Raw genomic sequence first — 15732 nt, 5'->3', positions numbered from 1 at the left:
CTGTATTGCAAATAAGTCCCATTAATCAGGTGAGTGGATGCTATCTGCTGTAAAAAAATATAGTCCTTTCAACTTGATCATTACTGTTCCTGGGTGAACCCTGGATTTACAATATCAATATGATACTCTGGCTTTTTACCTTTGTACTTAGCAGAGAGAGAGGTAGCCACGCATAAAACACGTAATTTCTGCCGACCAGGATCAGTAGCAGCGTACAAGGAAAGAGAATGTCTTCCAAAACAACCCAACAGGAAACTCAGCTGTCTCCGCTAAAGCAAATGGGATGGGTAAGCTGGGTTTCCTCCCTTTTATTTTGATGCTATTGCTAGTGAAGAATCAGGATTTTGCATTGGCTGCTCTTACTGAAGAGAGAAACAGATGTCCGTTAGCTTAAGCATATAAATGGAGAGAGGAAAGGGCTATTTGTTATGCTTCCTGATTCGCTACGCTCAGAGGTCTAGGAGCTTTTGAGTCTTAAGATAGTGGGCTCTGATTTATGCTGTGCTGGTTAAACTAATTACAAACTGGCAGAGCCCTAGTGTCTGAGTACTAGTCCAGTATAACCTGTCCCTATCAAGTTGTGCGTGTGTGCATGTGCATGTGTATGCATTCTGAAAGGGAGAATGGAACAGTCCTACACAAGAGCCTGCCCTCCCGCCGTATGGCAGCTGAGCATTCTCCTCTGCTGGAGAAGTCAGCTACCCACAGGGTTCAGATTTTACCATTTTATGCTGTAAGCATGTAATTAACCACAAGGAATTTAGACGTGGTATGGGCTTGTTGCTAACCAGTCGCTGCCAGAGGGCAGCAAAAGTGGGCTGATCTGCAAGGAAAGTGACCTGGGAGCCACAAGCACACGGCAGGGGTTGTGACCTCTGTGACAAGGAGCGCAGTCCCACAGTACCCAAAAAAGAGAAGCAGAGCAGATCTGGTGATGTTAGCCAGGGTCAAAGAGGAGCAGAGCAGATCCAGTGATGTTAACCAGGGTCAGCCAACAGTCAGTCCAGTGACTGCCAGGCAAGTCCCTAGGAATAAGGCCAGGCTGAGGGTAAGGCAGGAGTTCAAGGTAGGGATCATCATGATAAAAGGCCACATACAAGCGCACCTACAACAGAATTAAGGCAAGGGCCTGAGCTTAAATGCAGCTCCTGAGCAGAGGGGTAGAGGCCCTGGGCAACGTTTCTTGCAGCTCTTTCTCTCAGATTCGCTGTTTTCACAGCAATCTAATTCAGTGTTACACAACGGTGCCATGTTAGAGCTGACTTTGAGCCCAAGCAACTAAGCCCCTGGCAGGGTGTGTATGGGGTCAGAAAGGTTGTAAAGCCTGTTGGTGCAGGGCCCTGGTACTCATTTCCTTATCTTTTACTCAGCCTGTTTGGATTTTATTGTGTTTGCTGTGACCTTGCTGTGAAACCAGTTTGAAGTGGTGCTCTAGGGTCTGGAGCAGAGTCAGTTCTATACTGTTTACCCAAACAGCACCATTATTAACTTTAGTGGGAGCAGTGCTTGAAGAAGGACTGAGATAGTAATTAGCTAAAATGTGAAATGTGTGGCTGCAGCCAAGGAAAGCATTTCATTGTTACGGTTAAAAAATCATGGATCAGTCAGACATAAAATGAGGTAGAATCCTGTAACAGACTAATGTGCTCTTTTTCCCAAGGCACTGCTTGTTCTATGAAATCCAGTTTTGCTTTCAAAAATGTTTGTAGATGCTGTGGTTTTTTCAGAAAAATGTTAAAATTTCAATTAACTTAATGACAGCTTCTCTTCCCCAGCTTTTATCGCTGAGCACATCATATGGTGTGGGATATCCCTTTGGTCAGTTGGGGTCAGCTGTCCCCATCGTGTCCCCTCCCAAGTTCTTGTGCACCCCCAGCCTGCTCGCTGGTGGGGTGGGGTGAGAAGCAGAAAGGCCTTGACTCTGTGTGAGCACTGCTCAGCAATAACAAAAACATCTCTGTATTGTCAACACTGATTTGGTCGCAAATCTGAAACGCAGCACCCTAATAGCTACTATTAAAAAACAAGTTGTTTCCCAGCCAAAACCAGTGCACCCATGTATTTCAGATGTCCAGTAATGGTACTGCAAGTGCAAACACTGATAACCAAGTCATCAGTTAAAGAACGAAAAATAATCTACTTGTATCCATATATCAATACCCTGGATAGTAGAATGCAAGAGAGAATACTGTCACTTTTTTTCTCACAATCAAAATAGAAAAAAAAAAAAAAAAAAAGAGCTACCATTAGCCTAAAAGAAGCCAGTTGGCAAGCTAATTATTATTGGGGTGAAGCCATGGTTGTTGAGTTCAGTTAATGCCATGAATATATTTAAGCCGCTCAGAGAGAGAGTTAGGCTCGTGTCCCGGTTTCGGCTGGGACGTTGGTGATTCCCCGGAGCCGAGAGCGGAGCCCGAGCGCCCGACGCGCATTCCGGCCGGGATAGAGTTAACCGTCCCCCAGCCGGGCGGGGACAGCCGGCGCGGCGGGCTCGGATTGGCCATTGGAGCAGTCCCTCGCCTGTGACGTCAGACGCGGGCTCCCTCGCTTCCGGTCTGTGGTGGCGGGCTCTTCGTTCTGTCGGGGCCGCGGGCGGGGGGGCGAGCGGCGAGCAGGCGCATTGTGCCTTCCCTGTTGTACTTCCCGTCATTGTTTGTTGCCATCACTACACTGGTATCAATCTCAACCTACGAGTTTTTACTTTCTGTCTCTCCCCTGTTTCCCGGGCGGGGAGGGGGAAGGGTCAGCGACTGGCTGCGGGGTGGTTGGCTGCCGGCCGAGTTCGAACCACGACAGCTGGTTAGGGGAATCGGGCAGAGTTTATGCTGACCCTCTTCGGAATACTTGCAAAATCTGCTCTTACTGAACTTAAATTGACTCCTGTACGGGACACAATTTCAGTTTTAGAAACTACCCCTCCGCCTTTATTTCCTGCCATTTGCTTCCCAGCAAGATGATGTAGCTCATGAGAATGAAAGGGCTAACAGAAATAAAGCAATAAATATACTTCTGGGGTAAGCAGCAGCCGAGCTGTTTTAGTAAAGTACAGACGAACAGGATGAGTGGTTTTAACTGAAAACCTATGTAGTTCTTCCTGTTTCTCTGTTGGGGTGCCAAGTAAACGTTTAATCACACAACTGGTTGGTTGGTTGTTTTTTGTATTGTATTTTACTTGTTTTTTTTTAAAAATAACTTGTTTTCTTTAATTGATCTGTTTTTTTCTTCCTGTGAGATTAAATTCAGTAAGCTAACTCAAGTTTATTGTTTCAGCCAATGTTCTATTGTCCCATCTCACAAAATCACAATGCTGGAGAAATTGCAAGGATCCGTAAAGAATGCAAAAAGGAAAGTTTCTGGTACAGAGGTGAGCATTCCAAACTTGTTCTTATCACACTGAGAATGACTTCTCGATGTACTTAAGCAAAACTGGCTGCAAGATGTTACACTGTTTATTGTAACACATTGAAGTTTGTTGGAATGTTATTGTGGGGTAACTGTCACTTTAAGTTGAGCAAGATGTTATTATAGGGTTAATCGAATTCTTTGCATAATCACTGTAGGTAAAGGTGGTTGAATTAAGCTCTTGTTTAACATGAGCTTGCCTTAACAGTCATTAGAAGTGGTTCTATTCCTGAAGTCCGTTATTAAAACAACATTACAAATGTTTTACTTTATTATGTACTTATTCCTGCCTTTGAATAAAAGGCAGGCATGGTTACGTGTCTTGGGTTTGTGAAATTCTTTAGGTGTAGGACATCTAAAAGATTAGTTACTAGTGTTCTACTGTCTTTTAAGTTCACCATGTCAATTTGTATCTAAATTACACATTTTCTTAAAGGAGAAGATTGAAAAGGGCTTCAGCATTTAATTGGAGCTGCTGTCATTGCTAGTGTTGTAGTACTGACAGGAGATATTCTGATTATGGAAGTTATTATTTAGTAAATAAATATAACGCACTTGCTCCAGACGCTACAGCATGCCTGATGTCTGGCACTGTGTGAACACATCCTTGCTTTGAAGAGATGATAGTCATCTGAATGAGTAGATGTAATAGGTGATTAAGACAGTATGCAAAGTTAACGTTTAGAAGATGAGTAATATGTTTAACATTATAAACATATAAAAGGGTAATGTATTTAACATATAGGTAACAAATTTTGGCTGATACCAGATACTCTTTCTATTTTTACAGCTCTTCCTTTGTCTCTTGGGAGCATGCTTGTCACCCAGGGGCTAGTCTCAAAAGGTAAACAAAAAAAAAAATACACGATGCTCCTAAGTTATGAAGTTGAGGCTCTGGAATTACTACTGAAATGCAAGTTTCCCTGAAGCCTGCTGTTTTTCAAGATCGATATTCCTTTCATCACTATCATGGTTACAGTGATTTGATCGTTATGTATGCATTGCCACAGTCATTCTTTTGAAAGCCCATGAGCTGAAAAGAGAATTCACGAATTCAAAGACTGGTGGCTAGACTCTGTCACCGTGATCTCATGTATTTGAGTAGAGTCTTCACTGGGGGTGCTTGTCGGGCAGAACATCCTACAACCTGAGGAGGGGCATCAGAATTGGGTACTATAACTGTTGGTTTATTTGAGAAATGCTGGCAATGTTTTTCCAGCGACCATGTATCAGTATGAATAAAGCTTTGGGGCAGGGGGACAAGGAGTACTGCCAAAGTGAGAAGACAGAGGGCTTTTTATAGAGTTGGCTTGTGATCTGCAGGCTAGCACAAAAGACAATTGTATTATGTTTCTGTGGTGGATGAGCCTGGCTTTACATGTTGCACTTTGCAATGTGTAGTTTCCCTTCTGGGGGTCTTGACTAATAATAAGGTTGAAGGTTAGTCTTTTGGGTAAAGAGTGAAGGGCATCCACCGTGAAGATTGCTGAGATGAGTATATCCCACAGGAGCAAATAAGACAGTCCTTCAGCCTGCATCTGCAGCCACTTAAAGCAAGGGCAGGTAGGAGAAGAGAAAAATCACAGGGCCTGAAGCAAGAAGCAGAAAAGAATCCAGGGGCTATAGGAGGTGAGTGGTGGGAGACAGCAACTGGAGGAGGTGGACATGGCTCAGTCTTTTCTCAGTGTGGTTGCAAGCCCCTTGTTTTGTTCCAGCCACTATTACCATGTTTCCTCCTCATCAGATTCTCTTTTTTACTAGAATGATCAGGAGGAGTAGAGTAGAAAACCTAAAAGCTGTGCCCCAAGAGGCTGGTGTGGGTTCCCTGTTGTGTCCTTGACCTTCAGGTTGTAGGCAAATGGGGAGGGAATGAGCAAGGGAGAGTGCGTGAAGGAAAGCAAAGGATTACACATTTGAAAAAAGGATGAGCAGTGATAAAAAGGGCACTGGAGTTGTCTCAGCAGCTAACATGCCAGCCTCTGGCACCAGGTGCTCTTCTCACTTTCTCTCCATTGTACTTGGATGTTTCTGATCAGCTGTGAAATAACAAAAGCCCATATCAAATAATCATTAATGCATGTCAAGAACTGGAAGGGGGGGACTGTTTAGAAGCAAACAACAGTTTTGTTCCTCCCTCCCTGAGAGACCCAATTTAAAATCGCGTAGATGCCAGTGGGTGAAGGCCGCTGCATTTAGCATAGACTGAGTGCTCTTCTGTCGAAACGCTCCTTTCTGATGACTGCACGCAGTACACTGGCTCTCGAAGAAGCTGGAGCTTCTGAGCATCATTCACACTGAATGCATGTAACAGGGCACTGTTCCCTTTGCCATGGTAATCTTGCTGTGTGGAGCCCCTCTCCACAGCACGGCACTGCTCTGCCACACACATGCTCCCAGAGACATACAGTTTCCGTCTCCTGGTGTTAACTGGAGGAAGGTAATTTTGGTGGGAAAAGCTAAAGAGAATCTTTTGGTCCGCACACTGCATTCTCCTCTTAAAGGCCAGAACATATGCTCTTTCCTCTCTGGAGGAAGAGGCTAGATACCAGTGCTACAGGTTAACATGGGTTTAATCAATAGCCACTGAAAACTACCAGAGAATAGTTTGGGCCTGGTTGTTGCTGCACAAGGAGTTAGACCCTGAGTAAGAGGTTTCAGTTTGCTGTTAAAACATAATAGGGTTGGTTGGTTTGTACTGAAACATAAGCCACCATCTCTTCCTCCTCCTGCAGTGCTGCAGGTGTCACCAGTGGCAGCAGTGCTACTTTCATGTTGATTTACACTCCAAACCCATGCCTGAACTGAATCCTGCAAAGTTCAGACTTTTTTCCTCCTGTGACTTAGGACTACCCCAAAACAGAAGCACTAAGAACTTAGAACAGAAATTGCCCCGATGTTCCTAAATCTGGGTTAATGGACTTTTAAGTTTTCTAGACAGTCTTCACCTTCAGAAAAGCAAAAGCTTCTCTTGGTTTTGAGTACTGGTGAGTTCCTCGAGTGAATAAGCTTTCTGACTACTTCCTTTTATTTTAGGCGTTTTCTCAGCAAACCCAAGATTTGGTGCGTTACCTAAGATGGCAAGTAAGTTGTATCCAATTCTAAAAAGAAATAAAATTATATTTACAAGTGATATGCATCCTTAGATGGATCTCTCTGAATCTCTTTTCAAACTCTTCCTTTTTTGGAATTAATGAGATGTTAACCACAGCACTTTAGGAAGTCAGAATTCTGCTGTGTTTATAAATAAATGTATGAAATAAGGTTCTTTTAATGTCAACGTTGTCACTTGCAGCACATATTTACTCAATATATCCTCTCAAATTGGTAAAAACTCCAATCTCACCTTTGTTTTATAAATAAGTCAGCCTCATTGATCAGCCATGCTTAGCAGAACACACAGTTTATGATATCAAGGAGTCATCATAGTATAATATATGCAAGAGTATGTTCCTTTTCATATATTAATTTGATCTTAACTGTCTAATTCATGACCATGAATTGATAAAGGAAGCAAATAAAAGCGCAGAAACTACAATACAGTAAGGTAGCTTTTAAATGGCAAGAAATAAAGTTGATTCTCTCTTCAACAGAAGTTCAACAGAAAATTGGGGATGTTGAATTCGTGTTTTTATTCTGACTCTGACTGTGTGGTAATATGGCAGGCTGCTGTTCTAGCTTCTTAGAAGCCCGAAGAGGAGAGTGTTAAAATTGCAATGATTAGAAATATACCGTGCTGTATTATATACTAAAAGAAATTAGTGCTGACATCGTTAATTAATTTCATCGAGGGATATCTCTGTAATTTGTTCCTTTAAATCCAAAATCTTGTAATTACAGCTGAATATGATATCCTTCTCCTGTGTGCATTGTTTTGGACAAATTGCTATGTCTCATTATAGGTAACTGCTTTCCAATAGTTATTGAAATCATCCCGGTAATCCCTGTATAACTTCACGTGTTTGTGACATGTTTCGAGAAGACATGCTACATACAGTTCATCGTATGATTCAAATGAAGCCAATTGCAGACTCTTGATTTAAGCTCTTGTATTAACAATGTTTTGTTATCTGTCTTCATAGTTGCTGGTGTCTTAGGTTTTGCCATTGGAAAGATATCATACATGGGAGAATGCCAAAAAAAGTTCCAGAAAATTGGTATTGTACCATGTGGTCCACAACAAAAAAGGTTTGTGCTTATATAAATTATTAATCCTGGTTCAAAATAGTCTAAAACGTAGTAAAAATTATATACAGCAAAACTATGAATTTAAATTCTGTGATCCAGTCGTGAGATACTACTCATATTCTTAGGCTGTATATGACAGTACTAGAAACTACTAAATATTCTTCAGAAAATGCAAATTAAACTTAGTGTAACACCTCTTACTAGGAAATCCATGATTTAAATGAAGTTATTGTACTTTTAAGTGTGATGGGACAACAGTTATTAGTTCTCTTTTCATCTTTTATTGTGTCTCTAAGTGTCTCACAATCGCCTATAATATCTCTTTGGCCCTTTGAGTCTTCCTTTGTACCACACATCGGGCCAAATACACTGCAGATTTTTTTTACACAATCCTCATATTTTAGCAACAATTTCAATCTCAACCCTCATTCCAACCTCCTCCTCTGTGGCTTTGCCCAACCTCATTACTGTCATGCCAAACCACGAAGACCACAAATTGCGAGGGTATTTTTTCCACCTTACAACTCTAACCATATGATACATGTCAATGGCTGCCTTCTGTCACCTGGCATCTCTGTGTTTTAGTCATTGTTTTCTAAACTTCACGTAAAGCACTCTTTCCCATCAAATCACACTTAACTCTTCCAAGCTTCTGCTTGTATTCCAAGCTTCTGCCAGTATTACTTTTCATTCTCAGTGTGGCTTCTCATGTGTATCTTTCACATGCAAATTACATTTCCAAAAACCCTGTCCACAAAATCATGTTTTTCTTTGTCTTTGCACATCTTTCCACCAGACCAACATGAGTTTTTATGCCTATGAAAATGCCTGACTGATAATAGGAAGTTTCTTCATTGTTCATATATCTTTCTACTTCCATTTTTCCTCCACGTAACAAAGCTATTACTTTCCTCATTTGGTGTTACACAAAATGGCTATTCGTCACTTTTTTGTATTATACGCCTTGCTCCTAACTGTTCATTATTGGTAGGTACAATGGCAAGGACTGTCTTTTCCTGTTGTAAAAATCCTATTATATTTTGGTGATTGCTGAAAATAGTAGTTAATTAATGGGGTTTTATTGGCTGAGACATTTAGATGTCATCTTCTGCAGTTGATGTCCCATAAAGCAGTTTAAAAAATTGGAGAGTATAGGCAAGAGATTACTTCTTCAGGAACATTTGCCAGCATGCTATATGGTTGTATTGGAAGAAATCCAGCAAAATTCTTGAATATTTTATCTGCTTTCAATATTGTAGGCATTGCAATCATACTTGCAAAGAATGTGAAGCAAAATTGGGATCAAATGAGAAGGAAGGTTCAGGTCTGTCAGCATCTTAGTCCCAGGTAGGCAACCTTGAAATTTAAAATAAATTCTCATTTTATTTTCCATGTTGAGTGGTATTCTTGTTTGAAACCTTTGAACAATATAGTAAAAATAACGGATTTAATTATGTATTAAAATCTCAGCATTATTCACTGAAATATTCTCTATCTATGGTTTCTAATTAAGTTTGTTTCTTAATTTTTACCTTACATACCTTACATTTTAAATCCCCCATTTCTGAGGAATTTCTGCTTTAGCTGTATTGCTTATTCACCTAATTGGAATTAATTTTGATTGACTACTTGTATGAAAACAAGTATAACTCCTTTCAATTTCCAGCATTTTTACTTAAGAATCAAATAATTATGGATAATGTTGATAATTAAAAATACATTGAAATACTGATAATCTAAAAGCAGACACAGTTGGAGGTGGATTTGTTTGTTTCTTTGGAGTGATGCATCCAGTACTATGGTTTGGCCAGAGCCTTAGTGAGGGTAGTGTAAGAGTGGTTCTAGAGCAACTATGTGGTGGGGCAGGGGAGATGCACCTGTGATGTTTTCACCCCAGAAAGGGGAAAGGAGCATTTACGGGGTGGAAGGCAGGGAGCTGCTTAAAAGCACTTTCACTCTTTGTCTATGAAAAACAGGCCAGCAGCTGGGCTTTTTAAAAGCCTTTTCACACGTTCTGCTTGTGGTAAACTGGCCTACATTTCTCACAGGCAGGAGAATGTGTGAAAGTGTTTGCAAATAGCTTGGCTGCCTGCAACAGAGGAGAGCAGAGGGCCTGTTGGAAATCCTGCCATGTGAGTTTATTACGGCTCTAACTGTAGCTTGGAACAGAAACCTGATGCAGAAATTGTTGAATTGAGCCTCTTTGACATGTATTATGTACGAATTTAGACAAGGCTATTGATAATGGTCCCTTTCCTGCTCTAAAGTATGTGACTGCAGACAACCTATAAGCAGGAATATACGACCAGAACCTGTTTACTTACCTAGAAGAGAGATTTTGCTGGACTTTTACTATGCAACAATACATTACAGCAGTAAGGATTGTCCTTAAGGAAGCCATCAGAATAAATTCCTGGTTTTAATCAACTTTGCTGCTGCTTGATGATGTATCAAGAGCTGCAAGTTCTCAGCCACTACCAGAAAATGCATTTTGGCTTAGACTCACCTAATAGGGTTGCTGCCAGAATGGGCAGTGCTTCTTTTGTGCCACTGTAGAGATAATGAAGCAATTTGGCCCTCTCGATCAGCTCACTGCTCTAGCAAGGTATCAAGCTCGTAAGAAAAAGGGGAAAAAAAAAAAAAAATCAAAGCCAGGAAACCTTTTGACGGATAGCTTGCTAATGCCAGCACGAAGGAGGGAGCAAGCCGGACTTAGATGACTGAATGAATGACACCCTAAATCCATTAGCAGTTGTGAGCTTAATTAAGCCCTTGCACTGCTGTGCTGATTAAGTGCTTTTGAAGATTTTCTCTTAAATAAATGTTTGCTTATGTAGGCCAGTGTCCTCACCTATTTCAAATAAGGACCTCAAAGCATATTTGAGGATGGTCACTTACTAGCAATTACCTGTGTAGTGGAATCAAATGTTGATGATGGGATTTACTTCCACTGTTTGTCAGAGCTGGAGCTTGCACAACCCTAAATCCAAACACGTGTTCAGCTTTTTCCCCTTTTCAACCTTCCCCCGTGAGCTGACAATATTTCTTCTGGTGTTTAAGTACCAATTAGATTTTAAGTAAGTTCCAAATTGTATGAAATGCAAAGGATCCTTGCAGCTGTATGAAGGCAAGAATGCAGAATGCTACAGTCCTCTCTATTTGTTTTCCTCCTGAAGCGGGTCCTGGAATTTCTGCTGTGGGACCTGTTTCCTGTTCCAGCTCAGGTGTTCATCAAAGAAGTTGACTGCTTTTTACTTCTTACCAGTCACTTAAGTATTGTCTGTTTTTTAAAAGAGCTAGAAATCTCAGTCAGAAACACAGTCTGAAAACAAATGCAAGTGTATCTCTTCCAAATTTTAATTGCTGGAAGGAAAAAGCCATTATATCTGTGTCAGTGTGGCATTTTGAATTTGCCAGGAATCACTTTTGATGCCCAGGTTTTAGAAACTTAGGAAAATAAATACTGTAAGCATTGTGTTGTTTTCTGTATTGTTAAACAATGAAAATAATAACCTCATAATCTTTTTTATATTTTAATCAAAATTCTTCATTTAGCATGCTGTGCTCTAAAACTGTACAGAGACCCTACTGAGCACATCTCACCACCACTATCCGTGCTAAGTGTACATTTCAAACTCTGGAATTGCCTAGGAGGACCACCTGGATAAAACGATATTCATGCTGATGACTCTAAGGGTAATTTCTTTATCTTCAGGGAATTTGTAGAGTTCTAGGAGAAATCACCAAGAAGTTGCACATTTCACACTGAAAACAAGGTGCCACTCAGCTAAGTATTTCCTTTCATTTCATTTGCAGATATGGTGAAGATGATAAAGATCTGATGGATTGTCTTCTTTCTTTCAAGGCTTTATTCTGTAGAGAAGAAATTGTGTCTTTGGTTTGGTGTAAACAGAGTTATTTGAAGTGCTTGCATAATGTTAGATAGTTCTGTTTACAGTAAACAGCAATTTCTTGTAATGCACTTTTGGGGTTTTCGTCTCCTCACTCTTCTCAGTACGTTGTTTGTTTGTTTGTTTTTTTTTCTCCAGTGCAATTAAGCTCTTAGTGCTGAAAAAATAAATTTGTCTTCTGCACTTAGACGCTGTTAATATTTTGTGTTGCAAGCAAAATGGCATACGCTGGAATGTTTGTCTTTCACATCAAAAGGAAAGAGTGCAAGGATGTTTAAATAATTTTGCACAGTTTGCAGCTATCCAGTCTTTGAACTGACTCCTTGTTTCTGGAGTGTTTGAAAAGTGGTAAGCTAGAAGCTCATTATGGTGTGGTCTGTTGTGGTTTAACCCCAGCTGACAACTCATGTCCACTCAGCTGTTTGCTCACTCTGCCCTCCCTGGTGGGATGGGGGGAGCACTGGCAGAGTAAAAGTGAGAAAACTCGTGGGTTGAGATAAAGAGTTTAATAGTAAAACAAAAGCCACACACGCAAGCAAAGCAAAGCAAAGAATTCGATCACTGCTTCCCATCAGCAGGCAGGTGCTCAGCCACCTCCAGGAAAGCAGGGCTCCATCACATGTCACTATTACTTGGGAAGACAGACACGGTCACTCTGAACATCCCCCCCCGCCTTCTTCCCTCAGCTCTATATGCTGAACCTGATGTCATATGGTATGGGAAGTCCCTTTGGTCAGTTGGGGTCAGCTGTCCCTGCTGTGTCCCCTCCCAACTTCTCGCGCACCCCCGGCCTCCTCGCTGGTGGGGTGGGGGGAGAAGCAGAAAGGCCTTGACTCTGTGTGAGCACTGCTCAGCAATAACAAAAACATCTCTGTGTTATCAACACTGTTTCCAGCACAAATCCAAAACATACTATCCCATACTAGCTACTGTGAAGAAAATTAACTCTATCCCATCCAACAACAGCACAGGCTACACTGCAATTACTGTGCTGAACCAACATTTAATAGGCCAGTTTTACATAAAAACCCACTTTGCCAGGGATATCAAAAACATGTGTCACATTCACAATGCACAAGAAGATAGTTTGGAACAGTTTATGGTCTGTGCACAAGCCAAGGCTAGTAGATGTTGAGCAAAAATTAGATGGCAGACGTACAAACAGCATGACATACAAACTTCAATGTATCTCAGGAAATCAAGAGAAAATACTTCCCCTAAACACAGTGATGGTGTTCACGTGGAAACCAAATGTACAGCTGCTGAAAAGTTTGGTGTTCGCTGTTAGCTGGTGAAGCCTGTCTTCTGTGGGTTTTCTGTTTGGTTGGTTTTATACTATGCCTATGGTTATTACCCCTCTTTTGAATCAGCTCCTTTGGGCATCTTTACCTGGACACAAAGAGATTCTGCAAGTGGAACATGCAGCATGTAAAAGTATAAAGTTACTATTAATTGGCTACTACACACAAAAGACGTTCTGGACTTAACAAGCTATTAGGTTAAATGCTCACCACCCTGATAAGGCACTTGAAGAGTCTTTCCTAGCCAGGCAGGCAGCAGTGGGAGAAGGGTTAGACTAACTATCCTCACTGTTGGTTTTTTTCCCTTCAAGATTTTATACCTGTCCAAATTGGTGTTTGCCCTCCTGAATTCATGGGCTACTTAAGAACCCCTGTCTCAACAGGGGCTTTAATTTTACACTTGTTACCTTTCTACAGACTTTTTCCACAGCTCTTTCTCAGGAGTCTGAGTCAAGGGTATACAGCTGTGCTGTACCAGAGGTGATGCTTTGTGTACAGGCAGGTAAACTTTGGGGAGCCTTCAACTAGCGCTGCAGGGAGAGAGGGTTACACAACCACAGAAAAGTCAACCTCCCTTGTTATTTGTGAAAATAATATAATTATCGCAGGTGTACTGTGATAGCCAGTAAAACTTGTATGGTGACATGTCTTAGCTGACATCTGCTCTCAAGATAACAGCGACAAACCGCACAGGTTAGTCATGCCTGCCTCACCTGAGGCAAGCCATTACATCTGGTGGTGCCGAGGAGATTGATGCATGCGACAGAGGACCTTCCATGTCAGACTCTCAGAGGTTGTTCTTGTTGGCAGTGTTACCTCCTGGCGTTACAATTTAGCTATTTAACTTTGCTTTAAATGTAATTTTGTTCAGGCTTCTAATTTCTTTGCTGTAATAAATGTAGCTATAAAAAAAATTATTGTGTCATGTTTCTTCTAAATTTATTTCCATACTTTGCAAGAGGCAATACTCTGATTAGCTAATTGTGTGGACCTAAGTTCAGGAGTTACTGTGATACTGTTACGGAGAAAAGGCTGTCTGTGAGTCTAAGCTGTATTAGCACTACATTTGTGCACATCAAAGGAAAAATGAGCACAGCTTATGCACAAACTGTTCTCTAGAAGGTCTTTAAAAGCATTTTTCTGTACTTCAGGGGATTTATGACCAAATAATTTTTTAAGCCTGTCAGGTGTCAGGGTCCACATAATACTCCTTGATGTGAGAAATAACAGGGTTGGTGTTTTGGCCACGTTGTTATTTAATTTTGATAAAATACAATTTCTCCTGCTTTGCTCAACCAACAGTCTAGTCAAATGTGCAGCCGGGCTACAAGCCTTATAATGAGGTAGTAATGATGTTGCAATATTTCTTAAATATAACATAACAAAAATAAAGTAAAATTCAAGTTAACTGACTCTCCCAAAAGCAGCAGCTACAAAAGGGTACATAAGACTCACAACACATTCTGTACCATGTTACTTAATTTGATGAAATTGGAACCAACTGGCTTTTATCATGCTGTGACTTATAGGTGTGTTGGAACTTTCGGTGTCTGGATATGTGTTCTAGGGGTGGAATCGGACAGATGCTGGATTTTTTAGCACTGGATGGTTTACAGCACCTAGTTAAACTTCTAAGCTTCTTAAAATTTGACAGAGAAATATGAAAAAAATGCATTTTATTTCACAGAAGTTCCATAAGAAAGAAGGTTTTGGGGTGTTAGTTATGCTGCATGATGCAGAAAGGATCATTTAAATGCATACTGATTGCTTAACTGTGGTTGAGCAGCAAAGGATCGCTTTGGCCGTTGTGGAAGCGGCGAGCGTGGGGGGGCGGTTGCCGGCTGCAGCAGCCGGTGGCGTGGCTTGGCCGTGTGCTTCCTTCGTGGCCGCACACGCCCGCTGCGGGCAGAAGGACGGGCACCGGCCCGCCGCGTCCCCACCCCCTGGCCATCCACACACCGCGCCAGCTCCTGCACGGGGGCAGCCTTCGCCTGGGGAGGGACGGAGAGATGGAGGGGTGATGGACGGAGGGACGGAGTCGGCCTGCGCGGCTCACACATCACCCTCCCGCCTCGCCCCAGCACGCCCGGGCAGCCCGTCTGACACCGGGGCGAGGCGGGGGTCACCTTGGGCGGGCGCCCGCGGCCAGCTTTTGCCAAACGCGGGGGAAAACGCATCCCCGGAGCATCACGGGGACGCGGGGGAGCGGGACGGCGACGCGACCGCGGGCTCGGCCGCGGGGGCAACCCCGCACCCCACGGGCCCCCACCTTCTGCGGGGGGCTGCCCGCCGTCATCTCCACGTAGTAGCCCTGCCCGGACTTGCCCCGCAGGTTGTCGATCATCTCCACGAAGCTGCCGCCGCCCCGCTCGGCCTCCTCCGGCGCCGGGGGCCCTGCGGCGGGGCCGGGCGGGCGCGCAGGGCGGGCGCCCCCTGCCACAGCAGCAGCCAGGGCCAGGCGGCCGCCATCGCCGCAGCGCTCCGCCGCACCGGGCGGCTCCCCGCCCCGGAAAGCCCTCCTCCCCCGCGGGCGGGGGATGGGGCCTAACGGCCGCGCCGGGGCCGAGCGGGGCGGCGGCCATGGCGGCGCGGCGCTCCCCGCCCCGGAAAGCTCGCCCGCCGGCCGGCGGAAGCGCTTGCGGGCGCCCGGAGCGGCCCGGCCCGGCGCGGCGGGGCCCGGCCCCGGGCGGGGGGGCGGGGGGCGGTGAGGCCGCGCCGGGCCGGGCCGGGCCGCCGGGCCGGCCGACGCGTCGCCATAGCAACGCGCGGCGGCACCCGCCCCGCCCGGACTACGGCTCCCGGCAGAAGCCGCGGCACTGTGACGTCAGGCAGCCTTGCGCTGCCGCTGGCCAATCCGGCGCCGGGCGGCCGCCGGCGGCCAATGGCGTCGAGCCGGGGGCGGGCCGCGCCGTTGCCAGGGGAGCCGGGCCCCG

The 15732-nt window shown here is 43.8% G+C and overlaps 1 protein-coding gene across 2 annotated transcripts; it reads left to right on the top strand.

Annotated features, from left to right (window-relative positions):
- Nucleotides 1–227: 227 nt before the first annotated feature.
- On the top strand, nucleotides 228–13617 carry LOC141960087 (OCIA domain-containing protein 2-like). 2 transcript variants are annotated; one of them, XM_074904774.1, is made up of 7 exons: nucleotides 228–287; nucleotides 3271–3364; nucleotides 4193–4246; nucleotides 6436–6483; nucleotides 7482–7587; nucleotides 8847–8934; nucleotides 11404–13617. In XM_074904774.1, the coding sequence occupies exons 1-6, from the start codon at nucleotides 228–230 to the stop codon at nucleotides 8926–8928; spliced, it is 444 nt and encodes a 147-aa protein (XP_074760875.1). In that variant the 3' UTR covers nucleotides 8929–8934; nucleotides 11404–13617. The 2 variants fall into 2 exon arrangements, with proteins under 2 accessions (XP_074760875.1, XP_074760876.1); XM_074904775.1 differs by lacking the exon at nucleotides 228–287 and adding an exon at nucleotides 2696–3014.
- The last annotated feature ends 2115 nt before the right edge of the window (nucleotides 13618–15732 follow it).

The sequence above is a fragment of the Athene noctua genome, chromosome 4 (genome assembly GCF_965140245.1).
Source record: "Athene noctua chromosome 4, bAthNoc1.hap1.1, whole genome shotgun sequence".
NCBI lineage: Eukaryota > Metazoa > Chordata > Aves > Strigiformes > Strigidae > Athene > Athene noctua.
Note: the sequence above shows the minus strand (reverse complement) of the source record. Positions and strands in the feature narration are given on the sequence as shown.

Bases quoted from the DNA above. Each gene is read 5' to 3' on its own strand.
- LOC141960087 (XM_074904774.1), top strand. From the start codon at position 228: ATGTCTTCCAAAACAACCCAACAGGAAACTCAGCTGTCTCCGCTAAAG. The intron at 288-3,270 runs GTAAGCTGGGTT...TTATTGTTTCAG, and splicing joins CGCTAAAGCAAATGGGATGG to CCAATGTTCTATTGTCCCAT. The intron at 6,484-7,481 runs GTAAGTTGTATC...CTGTCTTCATAG, and splicing joins TGCGTTACCTAAGATGGCAA to TTGCTGGTGTCTTAGGTTTT.